Source organism: Poecilia mexicana, unplaced genomic scaffold, assembly GCF_051168715.1.
Source record: "Poecilia mexicana isolate PSO_F unplaced genomic scaffold, ASM5116871v1 scaffold_19, whole genome shotgun sequence".
Classification (NCBI taxonomy): domain Eukaryota; kingdom Metazoa; phylum Chordata; class Actinopteri; order Cyprinodontiformes; family Poeciliidae; genus Poecilia; species Poecilia mexicana.
In genome coordinates, this window is record NW_028263388.1 from 11332811 (window position 1) to 11349575 (window position 16765).

General features: G+C 38.8%; 3 protein-coding genes across 3 annotated transcripts; all 3 read right to left on the reverse strand.

The window, feature by feature from the left end:
- Positions 1 to 271: 271 nt before the first annotated feature.
- Positions 272 to 6951, reverse strand: LOC106915320 (uncharacterized). Its single transcript, XM_014982827.2, has 4 exons — positions 5746 to 6951; positions 4212 to 4430; positions 3454 to 3771; positions 272 to 3178 (listed from the first exon to the last, which is right to left on the reverse strand). Exons 2-4 carry the CDS (start codon positions 4321 to 4323, stop codon positions 1704 to 1706), a joined length of 1905 nt encoding a protein of 634 aa, XP_014838313.2. The 5' UTR covers positions 4324 to 4430; positions 5746 to 6951; the 3' UTR covers positions 272 to 1703.
- A 333-nt stretch (positions 6952 to 7284) lies between these two features.
- On the reverse strand, positions 7285 to 11245 carry LOC106915338 (uncharacterized). Its single transcript, XM_014982881.2, has 3 exons — positions 10906 to 11245; positions 9869 to 10201; positions 7285 to 9099 (listed from the first exon to the last, which is right to left on the reverse strand). Exons 1-3 carry the CDS (start codon positions 11036 to 11038, stop codon positions 7976 to 7978), a joined length of 1590 nt encoding a protein of 529 aa, XP_014838367.1. The 5' UTR covers positions 11039 to 11245; the 3' UTR covers positions 7285 to 7975.
- A 1438-nt stretch (positions 11246 to 12683) lies between these two features.
- LOC106915321 (uncharacterized) lies at positions 12684 to 16518 on the reverse strand. Its single transcript, XM_014982828.2, has 3 exons — positions 15864 to 16518; positions 14424 to 14774; positions 12684 to 14141 (listed from the first exon to the last, which is right to left on the reverse strand). Exons 1-3 carry the CDS (start codon positions 16009 to 16011, stop codon positions 12721 to 12723), a joined length of 1920 nt encoding a protein of 639 aa, XP_014838314.1. The 5' UTR covers positions 16012 to 16518; the 3' UTR covers positions 12684 to 12720.
- Positions 16519 to 16765: the final 247 nt, after the last annotated feature.

The window sequence follows — 16765 nt, forward strand, 5'->3', positions numbered from 1 at the left end:
ATAATGGTCAAGTCAAAGCCCAACTTCAAATTTGTGAGGACACTTAAACTGATGTTTACAGATACTGCTGACCCAGTTTGACTGACCTTGATGTAATTTTTGGATTGGATGGGGCCACGTCAACGATGTACCCTAAACGTCTATTCGAAGAAACTACAGTAAAAAGTGAGGTGAATGCATACAAATCCAACATTTTCAATTTTCTTTGTGAATATGTGGGTTCAGACACTCTTCAAGTTCTGGAAGCATAAACAAGAATGATCACAGCAGATTGTTCTTTGAAAAGGTTTAATATGCTTACACAGAGAACAGATTTCTGCAGCACAGCTTGGTCAAATAGATTGGTCATGCGTTCATTTCGCTCTAGCGTCACATAGGCTGAAATGAGGGAGGGAAACCAGATCCATAAAAAACAGAGCCCATTGGATGAAATGATTGTTAAAATTAAACAAAAGTTGTGCAGAAACAAAACCTAAGGCACATCAGTGGTATTCGAGTTTAGTGAAATGTTCACTTAACGGGACTTTCTAACTACAGAACCCACAAGCACTCAGTCTTCTACGAACAAAACAGACTTTTTAAAAGCCAACAGGTTAAAGACTTTTAAAAAAAATCTTAGTTGAGGTTAATTGAGGTTAATACTTACCTGCTACAGAACAGACATCAGCTCAGTCTTCAAACAAAACGATGTAAACTAAACATGCTTAGAGAGATTTCACAAAATAATGACAATGTTTCCAACCAAATTCATTTGTCAGGGAAAACCTTAATATCATCTTGTTACAGAGCAAACATAAGCTAATCTTCTACTGACTAAAATACATTTCAAACTATATTAGACTATAAAGATAACAGTAAACAATGATAGTAATTAGAGTAGTACCGACAAAGTTCAGTCTTGATCAAAGAAAAGTTAGTTCAGCTTTATACTTTGCTACGCAAAAGACTGCTCAATCCACCAACAAGAAAAAATAAAGTTCAATAAATACTGTATCACACATAAACCAATAAATTACCAGCCAAATTCAGCATTTAAGAAAAAAGTTGGTTTGGGTTTAAACTTTCATGTTTTGAGGACAGACAACAGCTTATTCTAAAAATAAAATTTAAGCCAACTCTATTTACAAAAGATTTTAGAGATGCAACGATAGAAATAGCAACACAATTCAGTCTTTACTGAGAAACTAAAGTGTTGTTGCAAAGCGGACCGTCAGACGAAAAAGAACTTACCCTGTAGATAAGGGGTGCCCAAGTCCAGTCCTCGAGATGTACTATCCTGGAACTTTTAGTTGCATTCCTAGTTCGACGCACCTGAATCACATGAATGACTTGTGACCGTTCCTCAGCAGAGCTAAAAGATGCGATGATTCATTTGAATTAGGTGTACTGGAGAGGGGAGGCAACCGAGTTGCAGGATAGTGGATCTCGAGGAATGGACTCAGGCACCCCTACTGTAGACCATCAAGGAGCTCAATCATGCAGATTTCTGTCTGGCCACCATTCATCCTCAAACAGAAAAAAATGTGTCCCTCTCAATGTTTGAATCCAACATTAAAGTCTTAACGAAAGAGATACAACAAATGATAACCATGTCTATCTGAAACCATGAAACTGTGGTTTGACTTTCTTTTGGAGTGTTGTGCGTTTCTTCTCATCTTATGTTAAGTGTTCTGAGGCGTTTATGTTCCTGTGACTGTCTCTCTTTATATGTTCATGTATTGTGCTGTGTCGTTTTGTGTGTCTTCATGCATTCCTGTGTCATTTTGTGTGTCTTCATGCATTCCTGTGTCATTTTGTGTGTCTTCACGTGTTCTTATCATACTGTGCCGTGTCATTTTGTGCCTTTTCACGTGTTCTTGTCGTGAAAATTTCACACTACAAACATCACAACTGAATGGTTTCTCTCCTGTGTGCGTAATCATGTGTCTCGTTAAGCGCGACTTCTCAACAAATTTTTTTCCACATTCATCACAGACAAAATTCTCATTTCCGGATGGAACCTTCTGTGCTCTTGAGTGAACTGGCATATGGTTGTCAAGATCGCATTTTCGGACAAATTTCTCCTCACAGACTTCACAGGTAAGTAGATTCTCGCCAGTGTGGTGTCTAACATGCAGAAGCAGACTTCCTTTTCGAGTAAATTTTGCATTACAATAAGCGCAGGCAAATGGTTTTACTCCTAAATGGGTTAACATGTGTGCTTGAAGATCGGCATTAAATCTGAAGTGTCTGTCACAATCAGTGCATGCAAATGGTTTTTCTCCGTTATGAATCATCATGTGCCGCTTCAGAGCCCCCTTTAGGCTAAACTTTTTATAGCACACCTCACACTGAAAAGGTTTCTCTCCTGTGTGGCATCTCATGTGCCTTTTAAGATCCTTCAGCTCTGTAAATGCTTTACCACAGTTGCCACAAGCATATGGTCTCTCTCCCGTATGCAGTCTCAAGTGAGATTTGAGGTGGCACTGATAAGGAAATGTTTTACCACAAAAATCACAAGCAAATGGTTTCTCCCCCGTGTGGACTGTCATGTGACAATTAAGTTGATACTGCTGGTAAAAAGTTTTACCACAGTCTGCACAAGCAAATGGTTTCTCTCCAGTGTGGAGTCTCCTATGAGACTTGAGATGACACTGATATGGGAATGTTTTACCACAATCTTCACAAGCATATGATTTCTTTTCAGCTTTGGCTCCCGGTTGAGTGTCACCGTTTTTCTTTTTTCTAGATTGCTTCTTCTCAGCTGAAGAGTTGGTAGGCTTACCCACTGATTGGTGTGTCACAGAGCTGCTTTCTTCCCCACTGTTTTCAGTATCAGAAGAGTGGGATGCATCTTCATTGTTTTTTGACTGCAGACGAGTAGCTGAACGACGGGTCCTGCTTGGTTTTGGACTTTCACAGTCTCCATCAGGCTCTTTCTTTATCTGTACAGCTGAGATCTTCTTTGGAGTGTCCGTCTCTCTGCCCTCTTCAGGTTTGACGTAATGAAGTTCTGATAACGAACTAAGTTTCTCATCATCTACAATCTTCACAATAAGCTGTTCTCTCTCCTCACCGACCCACAGGTCATCATCTTCCTCCTTTATGTGGGAGGGCTCTGGGTCTTTCTGGTTCAAACAAGAGTTCAAGTCTTGGGGAGCCTCTTGCTTCATCCCCAACACCTGCTGGACCGGGAAAACTGAAAAGCATATGGATGTTAATGATTTCAAGCATTCTTATAAAAAATTTAGTATTGTTTTTCTTAAAACTTAAAGCAAACTATGTCATATAGATAATGGTAGACATCTAATTCATTAATTATATATTTTTAAAAAAAGTTAATAGGAATATTATTATTATTTTTGGTTTTGTTAGTCAATCAGGTGAAATTTAGTGTTGCGTTTGAATGTTTTGAGACGAAACAACCAACTCCAGTCTGAGCTTTAAATCTGGCACAGCGTTTGGATCTTTTACCTGTACGGTGAAGGGTCATCTCACTTTCTTGATAAGAACTATTGAGGCTTGGGCCTGGTTCTGGTCTTCCACAGTTCTCTCCATCAGGTTCTGCTTCCATCTGTTTAGCCAAGTTGGGCGTCAGGGGTTCTCTTCTCCTGTCTTCAGTTTTCATGCAGCTACAATCTGAAAACTTTGGTTTTTCTTCTTTTTCACTTTTCACAGCAGGCGTCTCTTCTTCCTTCATGTGGGGCGGCTCTGAGTCAAGCGGGCCCAAACTAGAGCTCCAGTCACTGCGAATCTCTTCTTTAACCACCCACAGCTGGTGCCCAGGAAACACTGAAAAACACAGACATCTGTGACTCCTTTAAAAATAAAAATCCATAATTAAATAATTCGCACATCCCTGACTGCTTATTTCCTGTGGCAGTGGTTGGGCTCAGTAAAACAACGTATCCGCCTATGAAATCAAAATTTAGAATTTTCTTTCTTGATTTTTCCCCCCTCTTATTAATTTAAAAAGTGTAAACAAAAACCTAAAATAAATTAAACAATTGTAAATACATAAATGAAGGCCACATTTGCAGTCATGGTACTGAGATAAAAAAATAAGAGGATGTTAATTAGGTTTATCAAACAACAGTGAATGACACCCAGATCTTAAAAATAGTGTGTGGAATAAGAAAGCTGTTAGTGGTGCAGTGCTGGCTGCTAGGTTTTAACAGGAATCAAATTAATTAATACCCATCCAGTTTAATTAGGAAGGAACAATTATTTACCTTCAGTCTCTTTCTTAGCAAGTTGGAGAAAGCTGGATTGTGTTTCGGAGTCCCGGCTTTCCATCTCTGATCGATGTGTTTTTCCAGCTTGGTGTTCTGAATTAGCCCACATCTCTAAATATACTTCTAGTAAAGGTCGGCGCCGTTAAGATGTCTTCCTGATGAGATGTGAATCCGTCTTCAGTCTCCCAACGTTCAGACATTAGTGTTGCTCGCAGTCTGAGGAGAGACGCATCAGGAAAGAGTTTCAGAATAAACCACATGGTATGTAAATGCTGCAGAAACCATTGCAGTCATAGATACAGAACAAGAGACACAGCTTCAGCTTCATGTGTGTATTACAACACTGGCCAGGTGGAAATCAGATGGTTTGAAGTTGGATTTTCAGTCATATTTCTATACAATAATTGTTTATCTCAATACTGGTAATAATAATTGGTACAGAAATAAACAAATGTAAGGCCTTATGACGTGGATTTTTTTAAGTCCAATTTTCCACATTTATTTGTCTTTTTCCACAACAAAACATTCTAAATAAGTAAAAAAAAGAAATCAATTTTATCAGTTTAACAGAAAAAATTCCCAAACATGTTGGGATTAAATTTACAGAATAGCAACGGTTGCAGAAAAAAAATAAATTCAGAAAAAGTATCTTGTTAAAACAAGAAACTTTCTATTCATAAGATATAAAATTTGTTAAAACAGCTTTACGTTTCTCATATGTTCTGCAATACACTTCTATCTCATTACAGAAAAAATATGTTCATATTTAAACAGGAAAGGACAACACATCGCAGGGTATTTGAGTGTTGTCTAAAATAGACAAGGTGAGAAGATGAATGGTTTAACATATTGCTCCTGAATTTATTTCTTAGCTCTGGCAGTTAAACACTTAATTCAATTTACAAATAAATGTGCTCACAAAAATTAGTGAAACTAAAGAAAAAGTGTTTTTGTATATATAAAAAAAATAAAACTAAGAATGGAAACCATTTTCTTGATATGTGATTTTTGGAAACTAAGAGTGAATTTTCTAAACATTGGTGAAAACATGTTCTTCATTGTTAAAGGTATATGTTTACATTTATCGATTTTTACGGCACATATTTTGAATTAAGACAATACTTATTTTGCTTATGCCTGCTGTACTTCCAGTTCACCATCGGATGTCGCTGTTTTGCCTCACATTGAAATCTCGAAGCTTTTATTAATTTTAGGTTTTAAAAAACCTTTAATGCCTTTGAATGCTTTTCACACCAGTCACTACAAAAAGAAATAAAGACCAGCTCAGGTAAAGGCTACAAATCAATATGTTTGGGTGATAAAATTATTTTTGTGGCAGCCAAACTGATTTAAATCCAGTGTAAACAGCATGTTTTCCGTTCACCTGAAAAGTTAATTAACCCGTATTTTCTTTCCAACATGGCGGACGCGCTGACGTGTCGTAATAATAGTCAATTAAGCGTCTACCCGAAGAATAGCCAAACCTAAATAAAATCAGTCATATCCTCATTAAGCCAGAGCTTCTTCTTACCAGCTGTTGGGTTTCCATCATCATCCTGCGGTTAGTGGCTACGAGCTGTTTTCTCTGCAGTTTGCCCTCTAAAGGCAGACTTTCAGTACCGATTATAATCCACCTTCTTCATGGTTTCTGCCCTCTTTAAAATTAGCCGTGCACATTAGCTCATATTCTAGTCGGGTACATGTCTACTAGACTGGATCTATAGTGTCGTTACAGGCCATCGGAGCCCCAGTCTCCGACTGGAAATTATTTATGGCTCTCTGCTGGATTTTGATCAGGCATCTGCACAAACACCCTCTAATTATGCCTTGGTCGTGTCTCCCTCTTCTGGAGTCAGCTAGCTCCTACAGCGGTCAGTCGTTCAGGTTTTCAGTGAAAAGAACAAAGAAAATGTTTGCAAAACCTTTAAAAGAACTGGATATCAATTAATCTAGACCATTGCAAACGATTACACTTTATTTTGTAAAGCTAAACCATCAAAAATTAAACAAAAACCTCTAACTCTTACTATAGAGAAGTAAAGCCTATGTCAGAGACATCTGTTTTCACTTAGCAGCTGTCCCTGTACCTCATTACTTCCCACATGTAGTGAAGATGGAGCTCAGCTAAACCAGAGCTCTTTTGTTCTCTTCTTGAGGTTTTCTGAAAGCAGAGCAGACTGCCGTTTGTCATGAACCAGTCAGTAAACAAACATTAAAAAGAAACAATTCCTCAGGAATTCAACAAGAATAGAATCCACTTGAGATGTGGTCTGAAACTACAACACAGGCATTGAGATTGAAACCCACTTCTGTTGTTTATCAGAGTGCCTATAAACTAAAACGACAGAGAGGAATCTCCTCCAGCTGTAAAACTGACATAAACTGAGCAGACATCAACACATTTCTGTACCTCTTTAGACATTTATGTACATAAAATGAGCGTTTAAAATAATTTTAAATGCAACAACACGCAAAACTCAAACCCAGGACGTTCATTCAGGACATCTGAGAACTGACTGCTCACGAACTCGACCAGACCTGACTTTAATTATCGCTTTCATCGGGACGCAGACAAGGCCGACCTGCTTGGAATTAAAACCACCTGAATCCAATTTGGAAAAACTCTCCGCCATGTTCCCAAAAAGGTTCTGTCACTTACATCACTTCATTTACCTTTGTGACTCCACCTCTGATCTACAACACCAAGTTCCTACAGATATTAGCTCTGAGATATGGACAGAACCAGCTCACTTCCATTTGAAATCAAAATTTATACCAAAACAACCACAATGTCCACTCACAATGGAGGCAGCTGATGGCATAACACCAGTGTTTGAAACTCAGTCTCTTACTCAAAATATTCTCTCTGCCAGCACACAGAATGAGGATTTGTTCAATCAAAATTAAGCTTTTCACTCATATTCCTGCATGTATCTGAAGGTACTATTGTTTTTTGTTATTGTACTACATAGACAATCCTCAGTTTGTAACACTGAATTTACTTTTCAACAACTATTGCTCCCTATTTGATGAAGGGCATGAACATCGATAGAAGTAAACACAAAACACATTGATTGTTGATTATTTTTATTGCAAGAAACTTCAGTTTCATCAGATTTCTTTGTCTGCTCTCAAAAGTTGAGAGGAAACTGTTGGGTAAGTTGATCAGAAAGCTCTGCAGTTTCTTTTTGCTAAAGATGTTGTAAATTTTAAGTGCAAAATACTTGTTTAGTTTCAAGCAGAATGATGAAATTTAAAGTGACACCTAAAAACACAGAGAATAAGCTTGTTATTTTTAAAGATGTGATGTTTGTAAAAAAGACGTACGCAGTAGTAAAAGGGTCAAGCTACACTGCAAAAATAAAATATGTTTAATTTAGTTGCAGTTTTTAGGTCAACTTGGTTATTCTGCAGAATAAGTTTTTCTTCTCTGTTCAGAGCTTCATAGAGAAACTCTGGGAGTCCTCCAAAAAATGCTGCTCTGAGCTAAACTTCTAAACTTCACTACCTTGATAGAAATAATGTGTGGGGTTCCCTTAATTTCCACAGGATGACTTCAGAACATCTGACTGAGGTCTCTTGAAATTGGTGGAAAGAGGAACCACACAGCAACAGGTAAGGGAGGAGGGAGTGCATGGTGCCCCATGACCTGCAGTGTCAACTTGAAAATGAGGAGTGAAACACAAAAACTGCAAGGAAAAAGATCAGGGATGGGTTAAAATAGTGCTAGAATGATCAGAAAACACAGATTTATTGACTCGTTAGTTACAGCCCTCGTGGGCGCCCATGTGACGCTTCAGATCCCCGTCTCGTGAAAACGCTTTACTGCAAACTCCACACACAAACGGTTTCTCTCCCGAATGGATCCTCATATGATTTTCAAGATGATACCTTTTATAAAACCTGCTTTTACAGACGTCACAACCAAACGGCCTCCCTTCCGTGTGGAGCCTCACATGTCGCTTTAACTGGTCCTCCTTCACAAAACGTTTACCGCAGTCGCTGCAGCTAAATGGCGTCGTGTGAAAACCCATGTGGTTTTTCAGGTGATTCTGTTGTGAGAATCCTTTGCTGCAAACACCGCAGACAAACGGTTTCTCTCCCGTGTGAACTCGCATGTGGCTCTTTAGAAGATCCTGTCGCGAAAATCCTTTGCTACAAAAACTACAAAGGAACGGCTTCTCTCCAGTGTGAACTCGCATGTGACTCTTGAGATGAATTTGCTGTGAAAATCCTTTACTGCAAAAACTGCAACTGAACGGTTTCTCTCCGGTGTGAACACGCGTGTGACTCTTTAGATGATCTTGTCTTGAAAACGCTTTGCTACAAACACTGCAGATGAACTGTCTCTCTGTGGGGTGGATCCTCATGTGGTTTTTAAGAGTTTCACGTCTTTGAAACCTCGTGCCACAAACATCACAGGCAAATATTCTCTCTTCAGTCGGAAGTTGCGACTGATGTGTCTGAAGGTAACCCTTTTCTCTAAATCCTTTACCACAAAGATCAGAGCCATGTTCTCTGTTTCCAGTGCGAGTTATTGTGTGTAATTTAACAGCAGTCTCATTATTTAATGTTTTTTCATAAATACTGTTAAAAGCCCCATGAGGTTCTGGTACTCCACTATCCTCTCCATCAGGTTCTGTTTCCATCTGTTCAGCTGAACTGCTGGTTAAAGATTCAGCCTCTCTGTTGGCTTCAGCTTTAATTTCCCGAAGCTCTGATAACCGAAGTTTCTCTTCATCTTTATCCTTCACAGTAAGCCACTCTTCCTCCTGACTGATCCACAGTTCCTCCTCTTCCTTCTTTATCTTGATAAGCTTCTGGTCCGTACTGGATCTCGACAGAACAGGAACCTCTTCTTTAATCGCCAACATTCGTTTGCCCTCTGCAAGAGACACAACAACAAGCTACATTACAGATCCTACAAGTGAAACGGCTTCATAAATTGCTGCTTAATGACAGAGGAGATAAAATTCAGGTCTGGCTCTTTTACTTTTCCAACAAAGTCAAAATTACAAGTTAAATAAAAACTTTTATTCAAGTTAAATGTCGAAAACAGTTTCTTCTGTCAAATGTCTAAGCAGCACAAACAATAACATAAGAAAGAGGTGAATTAAAGGGTGTTGGACTTTAATTTAGTTGATGACCATGAGACCTTTTCTACCGGCTGTGGTTGTTAGATGGAATGAAGGAAGAAGAATAAGGAAGGACCGCTTGAAGGAAGAATGGAAGGATGTGAGGAAGGATTAAAAAAAATTAACAAGGAAGGAAAGAAAGAATGAACACAACAAAGGATGACAAAATACTCAAAGAAGGAAAAAAAATGATGGTCCCAACAAAGAAAGAAAAGCAGGGAGAAGGAAACACAAGAAAGGGAAATAATCAAGGAAGTAAAGGGGGAAGAAACAAGAAAAAAAAAATTAGACATACGGTGGAAGAAAAGCGGAAATAAAGTCAGAGGAAAGGAAATGAGGAAAGAAGTTAGAACACAACATTTAGATAACAGGATTGGAAATAAAGTTTTGTAAAATCTTACAGCAACCCATTTTCCTTTTTCCTATTTATTCAGACCTTGAGAATAGTTTCCAGACTTTTCCAGATTGCTTACAAGGCCTTTAGATAAACATCCAACTAAAATCTGAGAAGGGTCTCACCATCTGAACACCGTTTTCCCGGGATCTCCTTCCATCCCACTTGAACCCCTGCTGGACTTTGTTGCATCTGTTCAGCTGAGCTGCTGCTTGGAGCCTCTGTCTCCATATTGTCTTCAGTTTTGACATGATGAAGATCTGATAACTGAGGCTTCTCTTTATCATCTTCAATCTTCACAATAACAACCGTGAAGGGGAACCTGTTGTCCTCAGTCTCTTCCTCCTCCTCGTTGATCAGCTCTCCATCAGCATTAGGGCAGAGTTCTTCCTCTTCCTTCTTTATCTGGAGGTTTTCTTCAGGAATCTCTTCTTTTATCACCAACAGCTGCTCCTCATCTGCCAGGGACAAATGGATGCCACGGTTGAGTGAGTGAGATAAAGTTCATCGCAGAGCAACATATAGATAGACTCTAAGGGAAATTTAGAGAGACAATTATCTTATCTGGTTAAAAAAAAAGTCTGACATTTTGTAATTTTAAAGACTTTTTTGGCCTTTGTTAGCAGACAAAACAGAGTAAAAGAGATGCGACAATAGTCAGAAGTGTAATCACAAATGTTTAGTTTATTGTATTAATTGGACAGGATAAACATAGATGTGCCAAGTCCCGATCGGTTGTAATTAACCCTGGTGATGCGCCCTGTGACGCCCCCCATGTACCTGGGAGACAGACAGAAGGAGCGCAGTGCGCAGCCTCAGTGACTCCAGTAGGTCTTCTTTCAATGTTGATTTATACAACTGGGCTGCCTGCTGTTAACAACGTATTCCTGTTTATTCTATGCATTCACTCTGCAAACTAGCATGTGTTCAGGTTATAGCAATAGTGTGCTATAACCTGTCAGAACAGCAAAGAAATGGTTTATTTCTGCTACTTTCACAGCGTTTTGATATGCGCAGCAGCCATGCTGAATCTGGATTTACCGGAGAGGACGCACATTTTTCCAGTCTGAATTCGCACTGTAGTGAGGTTTGATTTTCCCAAACCAGTACAAATGAATAACAACCCACCTTTAGCTAAAATCATGTTATCCTCAGTTCTTACCAGTTTGATTTGCGCCAGCATCCTGCTGGACATCGAGCTGTTTCATCTGCAGTTCGTTCTCTACAGGCCGACTTTCAAAGTTGATGTGATGAACATGATCCACTTCCTTCATGGAGTCTGCGCTCTGTGACATGAAGCAGACTGATAATTATCAGACTGGATCCATAAATGTGAAAAGCGAAGCCTTTACGTCTTTTTTAATTATTTTTGAGCAGGCATCTGCACGGACAGCAGTCGGTAACTCTCGCTCTGCTGCCTTCTGCTGGACATTATTCGCTCCTGCAGCAGACAGTTCACAACCCTGGTGGTAAATATGGAAACGCTGCAATTAGACCAGGGACTTGTCACCTTTGCAGTTCAAACACTTAATGCAGCTAAAAAAAAAAAACTTTAGAGAAAATCTCTAAATGCCTACCCCAACCTTTTGAAAAAGATGACAAATTTTCAGTGAATATCTACAGTGGGAAATTTGTTATTTTTAAAGCCTAAACCAATCTTTTAAGCTTTTAAAATAAAGCAACTCGGAGGGGCAATGTTTTTGAGTCTTTATTGATGTCAGGCTTTCTTGAAGATAAGTAGGCTTTCTTTTGCCTTTTCCATATAACAGTATAAAAGATATCCAACAAATATGACAAAAACAAGCTTTTACATTACAAACATGAGCATGTTAGTATTTAGCAAAACTACAAAATATAAAACCTTTGATAAAAAAGAAGTCTACTGAAACATTTGTGTTTCAGATTTGGTTTGTAGCTATATCATTACAACATAGACACTGTCAGGTTAGGGAGTATTTTTAGTATAACTACAACAGGCATGAATGTGCACACTGAAAAACATTAGCACAGCATGACCATTAAATCATTTACATAACATTGTCAATGTTTTAGCAAGGCGCCTCATGTAGATAATACCAGTAAGATGATTATATTGGAAAACTTACCATCTATGAAGTTACACTGATTTTAATCTATACAAAATAAACACCTCTAACTAGCAGCATTTACACCAATCTAGATGAGTACATCTAGATTGGTGTAAATCTAGATGTACTCTAGATTTAGAGTACATCTAGATCAAGCTGGGAATGGCTTTGAATGTAATAGACTGGGAACCTGAGCAATGAAGTAGGCTGTGAGGTATGCCACAATGTGCAAGACCTTCACAGAAAGAGAAAATTGGATCAGGCAGCAAATAGAAAAAGAAATCAAAACTTATTCAAATCATATCTCAAGCAGCTGAGCTTGGAGAGGAATTTCACAGTTAGCATTTATTTAACAGTACATGCATGTGCAGGTGGGAAGGTGAACACTAGACGTAAAATCCTAGAGCAAAAGTGCTCTATTTATTATGTTTAAAAAATTGGTAGAATTGCCTTGGTTTATGTTACAGCCATTTGGCTGCCTCTGTTCCCATCTGATGGTTTTCTAAGCCTTCAAGGAGCATTTCATTTCAAGAGTGTCTGGCTGCATCGCAAAGAAAGGGTGGCAGATGTCACTCGAGTGGAGGGAGTTTATTCTGCTCCACACAGACGACCCTTTATCCAATACAAACACAGCAGTGGCACGAAACAAGCTACAAACCAAAGGGTGTCAAGCAGTGTGAAATAAAGAAATTATAAACACCAGAACCGGTTAGTCTGCATGTGTGCATCTTATAAAATTATCTAAATCAATCTTACTGTTATATATACATACAAAAAGAGATTGTGATTCTAAAAAATCCACACAATCCTTATCCAGCTTTGTCATAAAATAAAACTGCTCATTCTGCCAATCTAGATGAGTACATCTAGATTGGCAGAATGAGCAGTTTCTATTGACTGTGGGCTCTCATTGTGTGTCTCTTCAGACTATCATGGCGTGTAAAACTCACACTACAAACACTGCAGCTGAAAGGTTTTTCTCCCAAGTGGGTACTCATGTGTGCCGTAAGATGCACCTTTCTGATATATTTTTTCCCGCATTCCTTGCAGGCAAACTTTCTGTTTTCAGTGTCTTGTTTCCAGTCTCTTGTATGAACTGACACGTGATACTTCAGTTCAGAATTTCGATAAAATCTTTTATCACACCTATCACACGCAAATGATTTCTCACCTGTGTGGCGTCTAATGTGTCTCGTCAAAGCTCCCCGATGAGCAAATCTGGCTCCGCAGTAACGGCAGGAAAATGGTTTCACTCCCGTGTGAGTTACCGCGTGTTTCTGAAGATCTGCTTTAAGCCTGAAATGTTTGTCACAGCTGCCGCAAGCGAAAGGTTTTTCTCCTTTATGAATCATCATGTGGTTCCTCAGCGTTCCCCTTTGTGTAAATCTTTTGCCACATTCCTCACACTGAAAAGGCTTCTCCCCTGTGTGGCATGTCATGTGACCTTTAAGATTTTGCAGCTTGGTAAACGTTTTACCACATTCATCACAAGTAAAAGGCTTTTCTCCAGTGTGGATTCTTAAGTGAAGTTTAAGAATATGAGAATGCCTAAACGCTTTACCGCAAACATCACAACTAAATGGTTTCTCTCCAGTGTGGAGCCTCATATGACATTTAAGATAATACTGATCCTTAAACATTTTCCCACAAACAACACAAGCAACTGATTTCTTCCCAGCTTTGGCTATTGATTGTTTCATATCAGCCAAACAGGTGGAAGCCTTTTCTCCTGAATGACATGACAGGTGCTTCAGGAATGACTGCTGGTACACAAACTGTTTACCACAGTCCGGGCAGCTGAAGGGTTTCACGGCACTTCTACATCCAGGTCTGCTGTTCATGCCTGACTGAAGTGTCCCAATTTCCCACCAGCCTTCACTGCAGCCTTTATTTTTAGATAAACCTGATAGATTGTCTTCACAACCGTCTCCACTCACTCCTGACCACCACTTCCTACTGACTTCAGTCTCGGAAGAACCTGAATGACTGGACTGTAAACAAGCTTGTGGATCTGAATTCCTGTCTGGCGGTGGTCCTCCACCCTCCTCTCCAACAGATTCTGTTTCCGTCTGTTCAGCTGAGCTGCTGGTTGAAGCTTCAGCATCTCTGCCGTCTTCACTTCTGATGAGATGAAGCTCTGATGACTGAGGTTTCTCTTCATCTTCACTCATCAAAGCAAGCTCCTCTTCATCCTGACTGATCCACAGCTCCTCTTCCGTTGTCTTCTGGAGTGGCTCTGTGTCTTGCTGGACTAAAATGGACCTCCGTGAATCAGGAACTTCTACTTTGATTACCAACAGTTGCTGCTCATCTGCAAGAGAAGCAGAAAAGTCATGTTTCAATGAGACTTTTGTAATTGTACAGATCCAGATAGTAAGATATTTTGACCCTTTGCTGCCTGCAATTTAGACGTGACCTTTTCCCCTCCCTCAGCTGTCTACAAGGCAATTTGTATATTTATTAATATTTATATCTTACCATTAGTGTGTTCGTTTTATGTTTGATGCTACAAGTGGATTTATTAAATTACATCGCTCCTTCCATTTTTACGATGAGAGAAATTCATGCAAACAGAGCAGAACCTGATGATTACCATATTTTATCTGGACCTCCTGCTGTTCAGTCCCATATCCTGTTGGTTCTGGGTTTTCATCTAGTTCTGCTCCTCCACTGTCCTCTCCATCAGGTCCTGTTTCCATTCGTTTAGCTGGGCTGCTTGTTGGAGCTTCAGTTTCTTTGCCGTCGTCAGTTTGGACGTGGCAGAGCCCTGATATCTTAAGGGTTTCATAATCTACAATCTTCACAGTGAGCTGCTCTCCATCTTCACTCACCCACAGTTCCTCCTCTTCCTTTTTTATATGGTGGAGTTCTGGGTTCTGCTGGTCCAAACTGGAGCTCTGCAGACCGGAAACCTCTTTTTTGATCACCAAAAGATGCTGCTTGTCTGCAGGAGAAACATGGACATCATGGTTAACTGAATCTCATTCAGCAGGACTCCACAGAAACCCATGTGTTTGTCCACACAGGGCCTGACTATAACCGGATAAAAACTGTTTGGTGATGAGATTTACACAAAACATTAGGATGGAAACAAGAGGGGGGAAACAGATTGACAGAAAAGAGACCAGAATCGAGATTTCAGCCTCCTCCATTACTGTGTTGTTGATTCAATACGTCATTGTTGACGTTTTAAAATATCTTGTATGAAGAGGTCTGATGGTTACCGCCTCCCCTCACACACTGTGATGTGTAGCAAAATCTAAAAGCAGTTGTATGTTTAAAGAAGTATGTGTGAGATATTGATCCTGACAAAACATTTAGACATCATCAAGATTTTAACCAACTAGTCATGTCAGCACTTCTGTCTTTTGTTCTGTTTGTTTCTTTGTACTTATAACTTGTCTTGTTTGCTTCGTGAATCACATACCGCCCGTTGTTCCATTAATTCAATAAAGTAAAATGTGTAACAGGAAGAATATATTATTTCGTTGCTGCAAACCCACCACAAAGAGAGAAGTATTCTCCTCCTTTGTGCAAACATACATAAAGGCACATTCCTTGCTTTAACCCTTAATTTTCTTTTGTCATCTTTGTCTTGCTGTGCAAGTCACAATCTGTCCTATTTGCTTGATAAAGCAGATGTGGCCTGTTGTACCATTAATTCAACAGGCGGTGTAAATCTGCCACCAACACGCCAAGGCAACCAGATCTACAATACTGTTAAACAAAGCTGCACAGATAGAACACAAATAAGAAAAACAAGACATACTATTTGATCAATTCTGTTTACTGTATATTTTTAATACATCAGAGCTTTAACAACAAAGAAATATAATTACTGATTTTTTTATTTTATTTTATCTTTGTTTCCCTGGAGAATCTTCAAAATTCTATGGCCAAAATAATGTTTCCCCTTCGAATATGGCGGATATGTTGACGTATCTCTATGGCGGATAATGGATTACCGATCAAAAAGAAAGAAACAAACCACCCTCGTTTTGTTAAATTTTACCCCAACAGAGCTTCTTCTTACCTGTTGTTCGGATTCTCCCAGTTTCTTGCGGCTGATGCACACCGAGCCGTTTAACCTGAAGTTTGTCCTCCAAAGGTAGAATATTCCGATGAGCATAATCCACTTTCTCCATGGTGTCTGCTCTTTGTATTACACATTGGAGGCTCATAAACCAGAACAATACGGCCACACCGCAGCTATGGACGTTTCTGTTCGACTGAATCCACTTAAGTCTCAAACGAATGAGTCTCCGCGTCTTTTGTTTATGTCTCTCATCATATTTCAATCAGGCATCTGTACAGGCATCTGTTTCACTGCTGCCATCTGCTGGAGCGAATTAATCCCTGTAACATCCAGTCAGGTTTTGTCCACTTTGGTTTCAGAGAATAGATTAGTTTTATTGTAAAACCAAAACAAAATGAGAAGTTTTGGCAGTTGTGGTTAATTAATAATCAAACTCTTTAAGGTAGCAAAGAATGTATGTTTTTGTTTTTTACTTTGTCACTTTTTGTGAGGTATTTTGTTGGGATTTTGTATTTTGTAAGACAGACCAACACAAAGTTCTGCTTAGTTGTGAAGTAAAAAGAAGGTAGTCACAATTTTAACAAATCATGACATATTTGTATATAGAACCACATTTTGATGTTGAAGGATCTTCTTTACCTAAATCAACTTCAGCTCCAAAAATTGACTAATTCATCAGTAAAATTATATATATATATATATATATATATATATATATATATATATATATATATATATATATATATATATATATATATATATATATAACTCTTCATTACATTTTGTCAAGTAAATACAAATAAACTTGCTAACAGCTCGACTTTCTGCATTAAGACTTTAAGATCAATATTACATGTATTGTAAGCCGAAATAACTATTTAAGTCTTATTTTATGTTTA